Source organism: Equus przewalskii, chromosome 5, assembly GCF_037783145.1.
Source record: "Equus przewalskii isolate Varuska chromosome 5, EquPr2, whole genome shotgun sequence".
Lineage (NCBI taxonomy): Eukaryota > Metazoa > Chordata > Mammalia > Perissodactyla > Equidae > Equus > Equus przewalskii.
The window spans coordinates 37,294,953-37,310,161 of record NC_091835.1 but is presented as its reverse complement, the minus strand read 5'-3'; the positions used below and the strand labels follow the sequence as shown (position 1 = coordinate 37,310,161).

General features: G+C 37.5%; 1 protein-coding gene across 1 annotated transcript in view; it reads left to right on the top strand.

Annotated features, from left to right (window-relative positions):
* The window catches only part of LOC103561496 (alpha-2-macroglobulin-like), a 36,155-nt gene that overhangs the window by 19,107 nt on the left and 1,839 nt on the right, over positions 1-15,209 (top strand). Inside the window, exons 18-33 of the mRNA XM_008536141.2 lie at positions 466-586; positions 1,271-1,499; positions 2,219-2,345; positions 2,688-2,809; positions 3,175-3,226; positions 6,312-6,395; positions 6,672-6,848; positions 7,166-7,253; positions 8,019-8,175; positions 8,451-8,525; positions 8,995-9,175; positions 10,998-11,221; positions 12,621-12,836; positions 12,999-13,126; positions 14,296-14,386; positions 14,957-15,025. Coding sequence (XP_008534363.1) covers positions 466-586; positions 1,271-1,499; positions 2,219-2,345; positions 2,688-2,809; positions 3,175-3,226; positions 6,312-6,395; positions 6,672-6,848; positions 7,166-7,253; positions 8,019-8,175; positions 8,451-8,525; positions 8,995-9,175; positions 10,998-11,221; positions 12,621-12,836; positions 12,999-13,126; positions 14,296-14,386; positions 14,957-15,025 — 2,141 coding nt within the window. The remainder of the gene's footprint in view (positions 1-465; positions 587-1,270; positions 1,500-2,218; positions 2,346-2,687; positions 2,810-3,174; positions 3,227-6,311; positions 6,396-6,671; positions 6,849-7,165; positions 7,254-8,018; positions 8,176-8,450; positions 8,526-8,994; positions 9,176-10,997; positions 11,222-12,620; positions 12,837-12,998; positions 13,127-14,295; positions 14,387-14,956; positions 15,026-15,209) is intronic.

The window sequence follows — 15,209 nt, the reverse complement described above, 5'->3', positions numbered from 1 at the left end:
TTTTTTATCCTTGATCCTTTCATTCTTATAAACTATTTCTCAAAGCCACTGTCATGATGTTTGGGTACTATTTTTCTTTGCTCCCACAGAGGAGCACGTCAAATGGGAACTTTGACTGCTGCCCTCCTCCCACCCCATGTCCTAGCACTCTCCACCCAGCACAAGGCTCAAGAGCCACAGAGGACTCCTTTCTGGTCCACAGACAATCCAAGGCTCTTTCTGGCTCTAGGTCTCTGTGTTCTCTGCTTGTACTTCTCTGCCCTCAGCTCACTCCCAGCTTCTTCCAATACTTCAGAATTCAGCTAAAATATTACTTCCTCAAAGAAGCTTTCCTTTAACACCCAAGCGTCCTCTCCTGGTTCCTGTCTATTTCATCACCCTGCTTCCTTTGTAGCACTTATTACAATCTCTCATAAGCTTTGTCTTTATATTTATTGTGTCTATCTCCTCCCTCACCCACCATAGGCTCAGTTGAATTGAGAGGAAGCCACGAGTTTTTCAGGGAGATACATGTTTCAGAGCCTCCCACAGAGACTGTGAGAAAGTACTTCCCTGAGACCTGGATCTGGGATTTGGTGGTAGTAAAGTAAGTAACTTCCTTTATATACACAATGCAACAAGATAGATTCCTTACAATTTGCAATTCTTAGCTAATTTTTCAATATCCAAGTATTTCTTTTAGATACATTGCTGTTTTCAGGAAAGGTCTAACACAAATACTTCTGTTAAGAAGTCTCACTAAACTAATTGTATCAGAGCTAAGAAATTTTGCCCAAATTTAATTCTAAGATATCCAGAAAATGGGCATAAGGACTAAATGTAACCAAGCACTGCACCGATTAACACCTATAAGAGATTCTTCATTGGTCAATAATCGAGTTAAGCACAGAATCAGTCAGGCCGACTATACACAACGGGAGTGGAATTAAAAATTCTAAACCTGGCCTCAGCAGAACAATATTTTAGAGAGGAAAATTTAAGAACAATCTCAAATTACATATTTAGTTTATAACTATATTATCTATAATAGATTATACTACAACTGAATGTAGATAGGAGATTCTGATATAGACTAGGATTGAAAACAGTCAGAGTTGGAAGAAAATGACTTATATGTTCCCATTTCAAGCGTTGATTATACTCTCCATTATTGGTGTTTCTACTGAGTGCATGCAAGTCATGACCACAGAATCATTTATAGGGATTCTCTTCCTAGAAAGGATATATTTAACTGCTTACTTTTTGTTCTTCACATTGCCATCCTCCGCAGCTCATCAGGTGTGGGTGAAGTAGGAGTAAGAGTCCCTGATACCATCACTGAGTGGAAGGCAGGGGCCCTCTGCCTGTCCAGTGGTGCTGGACTTGGTCTCTCTCCAACTGCCTCCCTCCGAGCCTTCCAGCCCTTCTTTGTGGAGCTCACAATTCCCTACTCTGTGATCCGAGGAGAAGCCTTCACACTCAAGGCCACAGTGTTCAACTACCTCCCCAAACGCATCCGGGTAAGGACCTCTCTTTCTAAAAGTGAGCACAAGGTAACAGTCAACTAAATTAAAAATTGCATTGCTAGGAATACTGACAGACTCCTGTGTACACGTTGGCCTGACCAGAAGAGAAATTCATATGTTATATAACTACAGTTTCTGATATCTCCAAATACCAAATTGCAACTTAAAAAAAGTTTCTGACCCTTATCATAACCCTTTAAAGTTAGGAAGCTCATGTAGCATGCAGATTTCTGACATGAATAACAAAAATCAGTATGCTTATTCTGATGTCTTAGATTCTCCAAGATTTCAACCTCTACATTCTCAAATATTTATTTTCATATATCATTAATTATACTAAACCTTATTTTAAAAGTTATTTATGAGCATCTTACCTCTGCTGAAACCATAACTGTTTGTAAATCTTGTATGCTCTCCTGAAAGAGCTGAAGGAATGGTCAAGATCCCAGGAAAGAAGTGGAGTTCCCACAGGCAACATACCATCATGACTCTTCCTCACTTCTGATCCCACCACATGAAAGAGCAGATTATCCCCAAATACTCAGATTTAGATATCAAGTCCACCTATAAGGTGCTCGGTCTTCATTTATATTATTTCCAGTATGAGGCAACATGAAATCTAACCCGTCCCCCACTATGCTTTATTTTGAGGCTTCTCCCTTTGGTTCCTTCTCCCTCTGATCTGTCTCTTTGTCTCATGTATGTGATTTCAGGTCAGTGTGAATCTGGAGGAGTCTCCTGCATTTCTAGCTGTCCCAGGAGAGAAGGAACAAGGGTCTCACTGCATCTCTGGGAATGGCCGACAAACTGTGTCCTGGGCAGTAACTCCAAAGTCATTAGGTGAGGGACAGTCTCCTGAAGACAATTCTCTACTCAAGGATTGTATTTATCTCTGGGATCCTTATGTCCAGTGCTGCTTCCCTCAGGCAAAGACCCTCCAGATAGTAGGATTTTTTTTCTTTGTCTTTCATTCTACGATGTCTAGAATATCCCACTTCCCTCACTTCCATCTCCACCTTGGAGTCTCAGGATCATTAGCCTTTAGTGCTGCTTCTATTTCTGCTCCTGTGTTTTTATAGAACAGAAAAAGGTTACAAAGCATTGAACATTTATAAATCTTGGGGTTTGGAGGCATGGAGGAAGAGAGAGATGTTGCTCACCTCTGTTGGCCCCTTTTTTCAGGGAATGTGAATTTCACCGTGAGTGCAGAGGCACTGGAGTCTCAAGAGCTGTGTGGGACTGAGGTGGCTGTGGTCCCTGAATATGGAAAGAAAGACACAATCATCAAGCCTCTGTTGGTTGAAGTAAGTCAGTCTGCCCATTTGATAGATCACAATGTGTCAAGAAAAGCAATGGCGAATCTAGTTAGGGTTCCAACTTTTAGATAAGAAAGGATAAGTAATATACAACCATGAGATATTTCACGATATTATTGTTCTCTCTCTCTTTCTCTCTCTCTCTATATGTATATATATTCCCCTAACTTTCTTATCTATCAATCTGTCTCCTTCATATTGCTTATACTTATGGAATTTATTTGTGTAATACATTAGAAATTCAGTTCCCATTCTTTTCTTCACTGTCAGAAATTTGTGGTTCCCCTATCAACACATAAGTCTTAAAAGTCAGTCCATTCTCACCTTTAATTTTTCTTTCTTTCCACCTAAAGCCTGAAGGGCTAGAGAAGGAAGCAACATTCAACTCCTTGCTTTGTCCGTCAGGTAAGAGTCAGCCATCATAATTAAAGTTTGTATAATTAAAGTTTGTATAACATTTGAAGTTCAAAGAATTTTGTATAGTATTCCTACACTTTCCCTATGAAGTAAGTAAGACCCAAAGAATCCTCAGCCCATTTGACAAATGAAGAAACTTGTCTGAGAGAGGCCAAATAATTTGATCATGAGAATATCCCTAGCTCAGCATTCTGAGTCTTTATCTCTTATAACATCTGCACAAATACCAAAATGTCTTTCTGACCAGTATATGATGTGGTCACAGGTAGAAAGTGGATAGAATAAAAATGAATATTGCCAAAGGGATATTTTCTTGAATATTGTTATACAACATAGGGGTTGCTAAATTCAGGTCACTCCAACACTGAGTTTTGCACGGGCAGCAACATTTGATAATGAGACCATGCTATTTCCTGAAGAGAGAGTTAGCCTTTAAAATTCCTGTCATACCAATATTTGTTTGATGCCAATCTTGTACCTAATCCCCTCTCAGTCATTTGATAAGGGACTAAAGAAGTTTACAGTAAAAGATATAACTTTATTTTGGTGGAGAATTTTCTAGTCTAAACAAAAACATTTATAGAAATTTAGTACACTAAGAAACTTGTCAGCATAATGTGTTCTCATCTCAAACCAGTGTTGAATCAACATCACAGTATGTTCCTTTCCTCTCTCTGTCTACTTACTAATTTCTATTTACTATGTTTTTTATATTGTAAAGACATAAAATATGTAGAATGTGTTCTAAAAAAATAATTACCTGGTTGTTTAGTCTTATTTCTACATTTAAATGAATTGGCTCTTACCACCAAATCCTTTTATCAGGGCTTCTCCTCCTTTTCTGAGTTCTTATTTTGACTTAGCTCTTCTGCATCTAGGGCTAATCATCAAGTAGTATTATTAAAATTAATTTTAATTACCTATATAATACAAAAATACATTCTCCTTTATAGAACAAAGCAGAGCCTCATATTAAAGGATAATGTCACCCGTTTGCAATGTTCTTCAATACTTTAATGATCATCCATGTACCTTTAGAAATAATATGTGTAGATGAATTTGTTTGTGTAGGTGTGATTTACATAAATGGTATGAGTTTCATTCTATAACTTTCTGGTTTTTTTTTTTTTTTTTACTCAGCAATCTGCCTTAGAAGTCTATCCATGTTAAATTATACATCTAGATAATTACTTTTAATTCCATACTGTCAATATATCACAGTTCTGCTTCGTTTGGTTTTTTTTTTAAAGATTTTATTTTTCCTTTATCTCCCCAAAACCCCCTGGTACATAGTTGTATATTTTTAGTTGTGGGTCCTTCTAGTTGTGGCATGTGGGACACTGCTTCAGCATGGCCTAATGAGCAGTGCCATGATCATGCCCAGGATTTGAACCGGCGAAACCCTGGGCCGCCAAAGCGGAGCATGTGAACTTAACCACTCAGCCACAGGGCCGGCCCCTCTGCTTGGTTTTTTACCCATTCCCAAATTGATTTTTCCAACTATTTGCCAGTATAAATAAATAAATAGGTAAAAATCATCCTTGTGTACATAGGCAAGTATATCTAAGGTAGATACCGAAATGTGAAATTCCTGATTAGGAGGCAGTGTGTATATTCTTAGTTTTAACAGAACTGAAAAAAAAAATCCCTCTCTTTATTACCCAAATATGTTTATATTTCCTCCAGTTTATACTTCCCTACAGGATCACCATAATCTGTTTCCATCAAAATTTTTAGCTTTCACCAAAAATTTGGATGAAAAAATACATTGTTGTTGTTTTAATTTATACTTCTCTAAGTAAAAGTGGAGTTAAGCGTATTTTTGCATATTTATGAATTGCCATCATATCCTTTGACCATTCATGTCGGAGTAGTTTGTTTTTTTCTGATTCAGCTATATGGCCCTGATTCTTTATATATTGAATATGTTGCAAATATTTTCTTTCACTTGGTAATTTAGCTTTACTTATGGCATCTGGTTTTTTACAAAAGTTTTTTCTTGGATGGTAAGAGAGCTTTTATGGATATACAAGTAATACATACATAATTAATATAACCATGTCTATATTTAATATATAATTACACTATGCATTTACACACATAATTAAATTTAAATTTTATTATGTAATTGTATGATTAATATAATTACTAATACATACATAATTAATGTATACAATTTGATAAGTATACACCCATGAAACCATCACCACAATCTATACCATAAACCTATCCATCACCTCCAAGTGTTTCTTTCCATTCTCTTATTCATTATTATATTTTTGTGTGTGATAAGAACCCACAATACAAGTTCTATCCTATTAGCGAATTTTTAAGTGTACAATATAGTTTAGGCACTATGCTGTATAGTAGATCTCTAGCACTTATTGATCTTGCATAGCTGAAACATTGTACCTTAGGCAAAAAGTTTTAATGTCAGCCTTATCAGGAAGGGATGCAGTATGAGAATAAATACTACAGTAATTCACCAATATTAAAATGGCAGTAGATGTATACTTAGCAGCAATTATTTTATTTTTAATGCGTCAAATATGGTTCATCTTCACCCCCTCCCTCATGTCTAGAGCTTCCATAAAAATACTATCTTCGTATCTGGTGAAATTTGACAGAAGTAAGGACATAGCATTATTTTGGAATTCAGGAACTTTCTGGAGATTTTTTTTGTGCTTACGTATTTTTTTTTTCATACAACCATCGAATGAGGAGTTGAGGATGGACAGTAAATAGATAATCTTGTGAGAACTATCTTGTGTTGGCCATAAGATGACTACAACAGAATCACAACATCATCGGCACTCGTTGATTTGTAGCCTTCTTTTTGAATGCAACTCTATATATGGGAGGAAAAGATGGTTGGGGAAGGAGAAGTTCTGGAAATCTTAGAATCCCATTCATTCATTTTCAAGATAGAAAAAACTAGAATATTTTAAAAAGGACAAGTTTTCTGAAGAAGTTTAGGTGTAAGGCTTAGTTTTAGCTTCTGGATCTTGGAGCTCTTCAGAAATACATATAGCAGAAATAAATTTCATTATGACTGATTTCTTTCTTTCTCTAGATGCTGAGGTGTCTGATCAATTATCTCTGAAGCTGCCGCCAAATGTAGTAGAAGAATCTGCCCGAGCCTCCTTCTCAGTTTTGGGTGAAGCTCCAGCCCCTAGTGGACTAGTCTACTCTATTGACAGTTTCTACTCTATTCCTTTTCCATAAATACTCAACAAATTTAATTTTAACTTCTTTTTTCTCTCCTTCTTCGGGTTTGTTTATTGCTTCCAATCATACTTTTGTCCCTGGAAGACTTACCCTTCCTAAAAAGTCCTCATTTCTTTAACTCAGATAAAGTATTCATTTCTTCTTAATAATTCTGATAGGTTATACTGTCTAAGCTTTATGACTTCCCATCTCTCCCATTCCCTAGGAGACATATTAGGCTCTGCCATGAGAGACACACAAAATCTCCTCAAAATGCCCTATGGCTGTGGAGAACAGAATATGGTCCTCTTTGCTCCTAATATCTATGTTCTGGATTATCTAAATGAAACACAGCAGCTGACTCCAGAGGCCAGATCCAAGGCCATTGGCTACCTCAACACTGGTGAGTGACTTATGAGTGAGTGAAAACTTCACAACGTTATTTAACTGAATTTCCTGGTAGGCTTGAGTTATTTATCAATACTATGATATATTAACTTATCATACTATGATAATTACTATGATAAGAATACTATGACAATTAATTTCATGGTAACTATCCAGTGTCCAACCTCTAATAAAATGTTTAGAACTCAGAACCTTCTAACAAATGACAACAAAATTTAGGAAATATTACAAGGGAGACCAAAGCATTTTAGTAACTTCTCTGTCCCCAGCATGTACAATCTGTCATGTTGTTTCATTAACCTTCTATTTCAGGTTATCAGACACAGCTGAACTACAAGCACCATGATGGCTCCTACAGCACCTTTGGGGAGCGACGTGGCAGAAGTGAGGGCAATACCTGGTAAGGGAAAGGCAGTTTTTCAAGCTTCTATTTTTGTGCCAACTCTCTTACATATATTATCAAAATTATATTCACAGTAACTCTATCATATATGTATTATTAAACTAATAGATGGTTATACTAGATAAATACACCAAGACTAGCAAAGTAACAAGCAGCAAAGCTGAGATTCAAATACACATATGTCAGATTTGTCCCCAAAATTCATAATAAGGTTTTTTCTAAAATAGCTCCCATAACCATCAGTTTTTTAATGATATGGCCAGTGAACATATCATGTAACTTCTAGATAAACCATGTTATCTTCAGCTTAGCTTATGTTTTTTAGATTATACTCAACCCGACTGAGAATAAATTCACTAACAGGAGGAAAGAAATGAGAAGGACCCAGTGATATGAAATATTGTTTTAAAATCCCTAAGGCAAAACAATGTTAGAAGAAGTTATTGCATGTAAGACCTGAGAACATTCTGCCATCTACAGAAGGAAATTTCTAAAGGAAAGAAAGATTTAAAGCCTTATTCACATAAGGAAAAATAAGTACCATTAGAAATACTTAGACTGTCTGTAGCAAAGAGAAGGGGAGTCAGCACTAAATCTAGCAGATTCATCAAGTAGTCTAAAAAAGATGAGAGCTCTAAGTACATAAGAATTCCTATTAGATGACTCACATCAATGTAAGAAGTGTCATATGAAGCCTGTTGCTGTGAAGTGGTTATAAAACTATTGTAACAATGTAAATATCACCACTTCCTCCCCACTCAGGCTCACAGCCTTTGTACTGAAGACTTTTGCAAAGGCTCGAACCTATATCTTCATCGATGAAGCACACATTACCGAAGCCCTCACTTGGCTCTCCCACAAGCAGAAGGACAATGGCTGTTTCAGGAGCTCTGGATCACTGCTCAACAATGCCATTAAGGTGAAGTGTTCTTGGAGCTAGTTTTGATTTGTCCATTACGATGTGTACAAGAATGAGGAAGGAAATAGCAATGTAGGAAATCCTTAGAAAAGATATCAGAAGAAAATAAAACCTAGATAGCACCAGGAAAAAAGGGATGGAACTTAGACTGAATGTGATACTTTGCCCCCATAGAGAAGAACATGGGTGAAGGGAAATCCTGTGACATAGTGGAAAACAAAGAGCTGAATTCTCAGTTTAATTACTCAAATCTCTCTCACTCATCATATTTATAGGGTGGAGTACAAGACGAAGTGACCCTGTCTGCCTATATCACCATTTCCCTTCTGGAGATTCCTCTCGCAGCCACTGTAGGTACCTTTTCCTTCCTCTGATGAAGCCTAGTTTGGGATGCGATGAAACTGCCAGCCTGCTGTCTGAAATATCACCCCACCAAAAGCCAAGTGTCAGCTTTCCTCCTATGCAATGTCAGTGCTTCCCAGATCAATAGAGAATTTGGTCAATTTACTAAAAAAGATTTGTACTTTCCCAGGGATACTTCTAGGCTATTTCTCCCCTAACAATTCCCCACCAACACACACACACACACACAAACATACGCACAAAATGAATTCTAAAGATATAGCATATATTCCTGCCTTATGGATGTGAGAATAACAGATGAAAAATACTACCCACTCTATCCAGAAGAATAGGAACAGATGGACAAATGCATGTGAAAAACCTCTTTACCTCCTGTGCTATGATCCATGTGTTTACCTGGGAATGCTAGCCTCCTTGTTCACATCACTCAGTTCCCTTCTTGTTCTCCCTTCACAGCACCCTGTTGTCCGCAATGCGCTGTTCTGCCTGGAGTCTGCCTGGAAGTCAGCAAAGGAAGGACCCCATGGAAGCCACGTCTACACCAAGGCACTGTTGGCCTATGCTTTTGCCCTGGCAGGTAACCAGGACAAGAGGAGAGAAGTACTCGAGTCACTTACTGAGGAAGCTGTGAAGGAAGGTAAGAGCACACCTGAGATCTTTCTCCCATTGCACATTCTCTGTATCAAGAACTACACTGCAAAAGCCTCCTATGCCTACCTCCTGTGATCCCTTTCCCCTCTTTTCTTTTGTCTATATCATTATAGAATCTAGGGTTTCTTAATCAAGCCACAAATCAAAAGATAAGAGGTAGTACACTGTGGTTGTGAGAAGCTCAGCCTCTGGAGACTAGCTCCAAAAGAGATTACCTGTGTGACCTTGGGCAAGTCACTTAACTTGTCTGTGTTTCAGTTTCTTCATCAGTAAAATGGGGATAACATTAAGGTTGCTGTCAGTGTCAAATGAGTTAATACATGTAAAGCACTTAATAGAGTCTATGGCACATAGTAAGTGCTGTAAAAGTACTAGTTAGTATGATGAAGATATCAGTTGTTAATACATACCCAACCCTGACCTGATGAACCATATCATCTTAAACATAAGAGAGGATTGAAGAAAGTAACCCCATGAATAAAGTCTGGTATTTTATGCTCATTTCACAAGACTGATAATATTGATAAATCTATTTATATTCACATAATACTTCTGTGTATACCATGGTCTATATGAGGGGTCAAAGAAATAGAAAATAAAATGCAAATGATAATAAGATAGCCTATAAAAAATATTCTACTTTTCTCCCTTGACAGTGCCATTAAGTGTTTATTTTTAAATTGTTTTGGGAAATATTTCAGATATAGGCAAAAAGCCGTAAAGAATCGTTAGCAAACATCTTTATACTCCCAGCTTAAAAAACAAAATATTCCAATTCCAGAAAAATGCCCTGTGCACCACTCCCACCCCCAAAGGTAATTGTTATCCTGAATTTGTCATACAATTTCCATAGATTTCTTTATGTTTTTACTGTATCTTGAAATAATATTCAGAATTTTTACATGTTTTTCATCTAAGCAGTATCACACTTTTGAGTATTTCCGCCTCTTGTTTTCTTATCTGTTTCCTTGTTTGATTTGGGGGGTTTAAGTTAAACACTATCCTAATAGGAATTCCCTCTATGGGTGCCTGCAGCTGTAGTTCATTAATTTTCACTGCTGCATAATATATTACAATATATAAATAGGTTATAATTTATATGGAAAGTCTCTCCTCATGGCTCTTTTCTTGTTCCTTGTTTGTTGCTATTATAAACCATGCTGCAATGAATACTCATATCCATGTCTTCTTATGCATGTGTGTGAATTTCTCTAAGTTATACTTAGAGAAGAGTCATTGCTGATAAGTAGGCTAAGCATATCTTTTCCTTTGCTGGAAATTGCTAACTTGCTCTCCAAGAGTAGTTTACTTCCCACAGCAGTGTGAATCAGTTCCCATTTTTTCTCCCACTTGTCAGCTTTTGGTAATTTTAAGGATTACTGTATTTTTTTCCCCAATCTAATGAGTGTGAACTCCATTATCTCACATGATCTGTGATCCTCACAAGAAACCGCTAAGGACAGGCTTTACAGAAAATTTAACAAACCCCAGATAGGGTCTGGATAACATTAGAAATAGGAAATTACCAAACCAGTGGGAGAACTTGCTCCACTATTTCTCCCAGCAGCCCAACAATAGCCACCATTTGAAAACTTGGATGGCTATGGACTTCTGACTCCAGCAATATCGTCTGCTTTAGCCTGGCTGAAACAAACCAAGTTCAGATGTACATAGAGGGAAAAGCATCTAGATAAGGTTCAAGAGAATATAATGGGAATGCGACCCGACTTTAGCTCTGGATTGGGTACTTTCACCTTAAATTAAAGGTGTATATGTAGTCACTTATAAATCTCTTTTCTCACCCCCAGATAATTCTGTCCACTGGACACGACCTCAGAAACCCAAGGCACCAGTGGAACATTTTCACCAACCCCGTGCTCCCTCAGCTGAGGTGGAGATGACATCCTATGTGCTCCTCGCTTACCTCACGGCCCACCACACCCCAACCTCAGAGGACCTGACTTCTGCAACACACATTGTGAAGTGGATCACAAAGCAACAGAATTCCCAAGGGGGATTCTCCTCCACCCAGGTCTGTGGTTTGCCAGAACCTTTTACTTCACCTTTAGGTAGCAAAAGGTTTGAATGAAATATAAACATCCAAGAAAAAAATGCAGATGAGAATAATGTGAAATGAGGAAAATATTATTAATATTTGGGGATAGTGATAAATAAGGGAAGATGAAAGCAAAGAGGGCTAAAAAGAAAATGTCTAGAATTCTCAGACCCGTCCCGCATTATTATCACAGTCTCCTCTTTTCAATAACCCTACCTCACTAAAGCAATAGGGGGGTGCCAGGGCCCTATCCTCAGTGGCCACAGCAGAATGAATGAAAAGATCTACCATTTTTCTGGAAATTCTAAGTTGCTTTCAAACTGTTCCCGGCATGCTACTCAAAACCCAATAATCTCTCCTTGCAAATTTCTCCCTTCTTAGATTCCCTTTAACTGGTTTCTTTTAAATCTGACACATTTCATGCTTCTTCTCTCTACCTGTTAACACAAAAACACTTGTTCATCAGGAGCATAAAGAAGTATTTTTATTGTTCCAAACTCCTGAGCCTAACTATATAATCTTATATCTAAAAATTCATCAATATGTACATAGCAGGAAGTTCCATCTTCAGAGAATTTAGATGTTAGCCTATACATCCTAAAAAAGAAAAAGAATGTGACAAAATGATATCCCATCCTTTTTCCATTGTGTTTAATGTTTTATTTTTCCTTATGAATGGAAAAAAACTGAATAATTTTGTTAAAACAGTTATCATTCATTTCTAAGAAATATTTATTACTTAAATGATGTCCTCCAGATTCAGCACTGATGAGAACTGAAATATGACATATAGGGGAAATCCAAACTTCCAATAAAAAAGGGAAGGCCAAATTAAAGTGTCAATAATCAAGAAGACAATTATAATTATTCATCATTTATTTCCTTTGGAGAAACTGAAGCACGACCCTAATCATGTTGGCAAAGGATGTTGGGTTTTCTCAGGCACTGACCTCGGCAGCACAGGAGAGTTTAGTTTGGGGTGAGAGTCTGACTGAACTTGGTTGGGTGGTGGCAGATATGACCACAGTTGTCAAGTAAGACATCATAGGTAAATAGCTAATGCCAATAAATGATTCCCATTCATATATATTTTCCACATTCCATATCCCACATATATTTATAGAAAGAAAAGGATCACTTTTCTGAGAAATAAAATAAACTCTAGGGCATATAGTCCAAAGCAGATATGTGAATGCTATGCTTCTGTCATCTATCTAAAGATTATAATCAATCTTGAAATCAGAACTCCAATATTTAAGTAGTGAAGGAAACAGGAAATAGGAAATCAAAGTCCTTTTTGCGGCAGCTAACATGAGCCTTTGGGCCCTCAAAGCGTTATCATACCTGAGCAGGTTCTCTCACTTGTCTCTTTCAGGACACAGTTGTGGCTCTCCATGCTTTGTCCAAATATGGAGCAGCCACTTTCACCAGGACTGGGATGTCTGCAGAAGTGACCATCGAATCTTCAAAATTTTCCAAAAAATTCCAAGTGGACAACAAAAACCGCCTGTTACTACAGCAAATTTCATTGCCAAAGGTGCCTGAAGAATATAGCATGAGAGTGACAGGAAAAGGTTGTGTCTACCTCCAGGTGAGACTTGGGGCAGATGAAGCTAGGGGGTCCACAATAACCATTCACGCTGAAAAGTCCTCATTCAGCAAATGATGGGACAAGTCAGAGAAAGAGTTGAGGAAGTTAAGGGGAATCCTGGGGAAGGAAGAAACACAGATTTTTGTCTTTGATGTTCCACAGACGTCGTTCAAATACAATATTCTCCCAGAAAAGGAAAAGTTTCCATTTGCTTTGGAGGTGCAGACTTTGCCCCAAACTTGCGAAGGATCCAAAGCCCACACCAGCTTCCAGATCACACTGAACGTCAGGTAAGACATTCTGACTGTACCACCTAATTCCAGCATAGCAACCAATCTTATTACTGGAATTCCTCATTAAGCAGAGCAATATGACAATAAATGTTTGTGCTACATTTTAGTGAAAAAGCAATGTGTTCTCACGATACAAAATTTCTCACTGATGGGGTTTACATTGTACATCTTCTGCCTCCAGGATCTATTATTGTCGAACCTCATTATTTAAAGGTCATTAATGTCCCTCAATAATAACTAAAGAAAGAAAATTATCCCTTGCCTCTGACCTGAATTTCTCATTTCATTCTAATGCAATTATTATCCTAATTTCATTCCAATGTAATGAAATCGTAAATTATTCTCCTTATATCCAGAATAGAGATGGAGAATTCTTGAAAAGCATGAACATAAGTAGTGACTCTCTCATTAGAATTCCTACTGGCAATAATCAAATATCAGATTATGTACAAAATAATCAACTTGGAGAAAAATACATATATGTGTAGCAAAATTCAAATAGCTACAGGGCTTACCAAAAAAATGTATCTGTCCACAAGAGTATTACGACCAGGTTGGGGACACTATTCAAGAGAAAAGTTAAGATATAGTATATGTAACAAATAACTGACATAGATTAGAGATCTCAAGCCTAGCTATGCATCACTTGTAGAGTTTTCTTTTTTTTTTCTTTTTCCTTTGAGGAGGATTAGCCCTGAGGTAACTGCCACCAAACCTCCTCTTTTCGCTGAGGGAGACTGGCCCTGAGCTAACATCCATGCTCATCCTCCTCTACTTTTTATATGTGGGACGCCTGCCACAGCATGGTGTGCCAAGCTGTGCCATGTCCGCACCCGGCATCCGAACTGTCAAAACGCCGGGCCGCAGAGAAGCAGAACATGCGAACTTAATGCTGCGCCACGAGGCTGGCCCCCTGTAGAGCTTTCTTAGAGTCCACACACGTGAAGTCCTGATTCATCATGTCTAGAGCAGGCCTGGTCTCCAGGGCTTTAACAGGCTCCCTGAAGATCCTAGTGCACAGCCAGTTTTCTGAACCACCTGAGCAGAATATTTTAGGAAGATTCCTATGTACCTTTCAGGGCTGTTAAGTGCTTACTGTGGACATAGAAAAAGAGAGTATTTAGTGACACAGAAAACCCTGCTTCTTTTCTTCCCTGGATCTTCAGTTACACTGGAAGTCGCCCCGCCTCCAACATGGCGATTGCTGATGTGAAGATGGTATCCGGCTTCGTTCCACTAAAACCAACAGTGAAAACGGTAGGTTTATTATAAGCCCTGGAGTCTCTATTTTATTTACTGTTTTTTATATCTCAAGACTAAGACAACATTAATATTAAAATACTATTAAATAAACCTATATGAAAGACTTATACTTTCTCCAAACTCAGAAATATAATTCAGCATGTTTGTATGAGTGCATAACACTCTGCTGGGAGCCACACCTACTAGGAAAAAGAAATTCCTGCTTTCCTGGAGCTCAGAATCTTGTTAAGAAGATAAAGCATATGCATATGAACCAGTGAAAAAAATATGAAAATGACAACTTGACATAACGATAAGTATTACAGAAGTTTAAAGAAAAATGAGATCGCTATAAATTAGAGCAAGCAAAAAAATTAAAAACAACAACAACAAAAAAGCACCTCCTTCATTTCAATTATCTTTCATTTCTAATTTTACCTCACCTTTTACCTTTGTCTTTACTGACAAAAGGCATTGGAAGAAATTTTACCCTCAGGCTTAAGTTCGTAATAAAAATTCTTTTCTCTGGGTTCCCCAGGAGTTTCATATGTTTATTAACATTAGCGATGTTTTAATTTTCTTCAGCTTGAAAGCTCTAATCATGTGACCAGAACAGAAGTCAGCAACAACCATGTTTTGATTTACCTTGATGAGGTGAGAGCCCTGCCACTCTAGTTGTAAAAAATATAGATAATAATCCCTCTCAGGGAGCTGTCTGGGAATAGAATGAAAAGATTTTTGAGATATCACCTCCATACTAAAAATATGAGAATTCTAACGTTAACTACAGTATAACATTCTCCTCTTCTTCTTTATTTATATTTCACCTGGGACTATG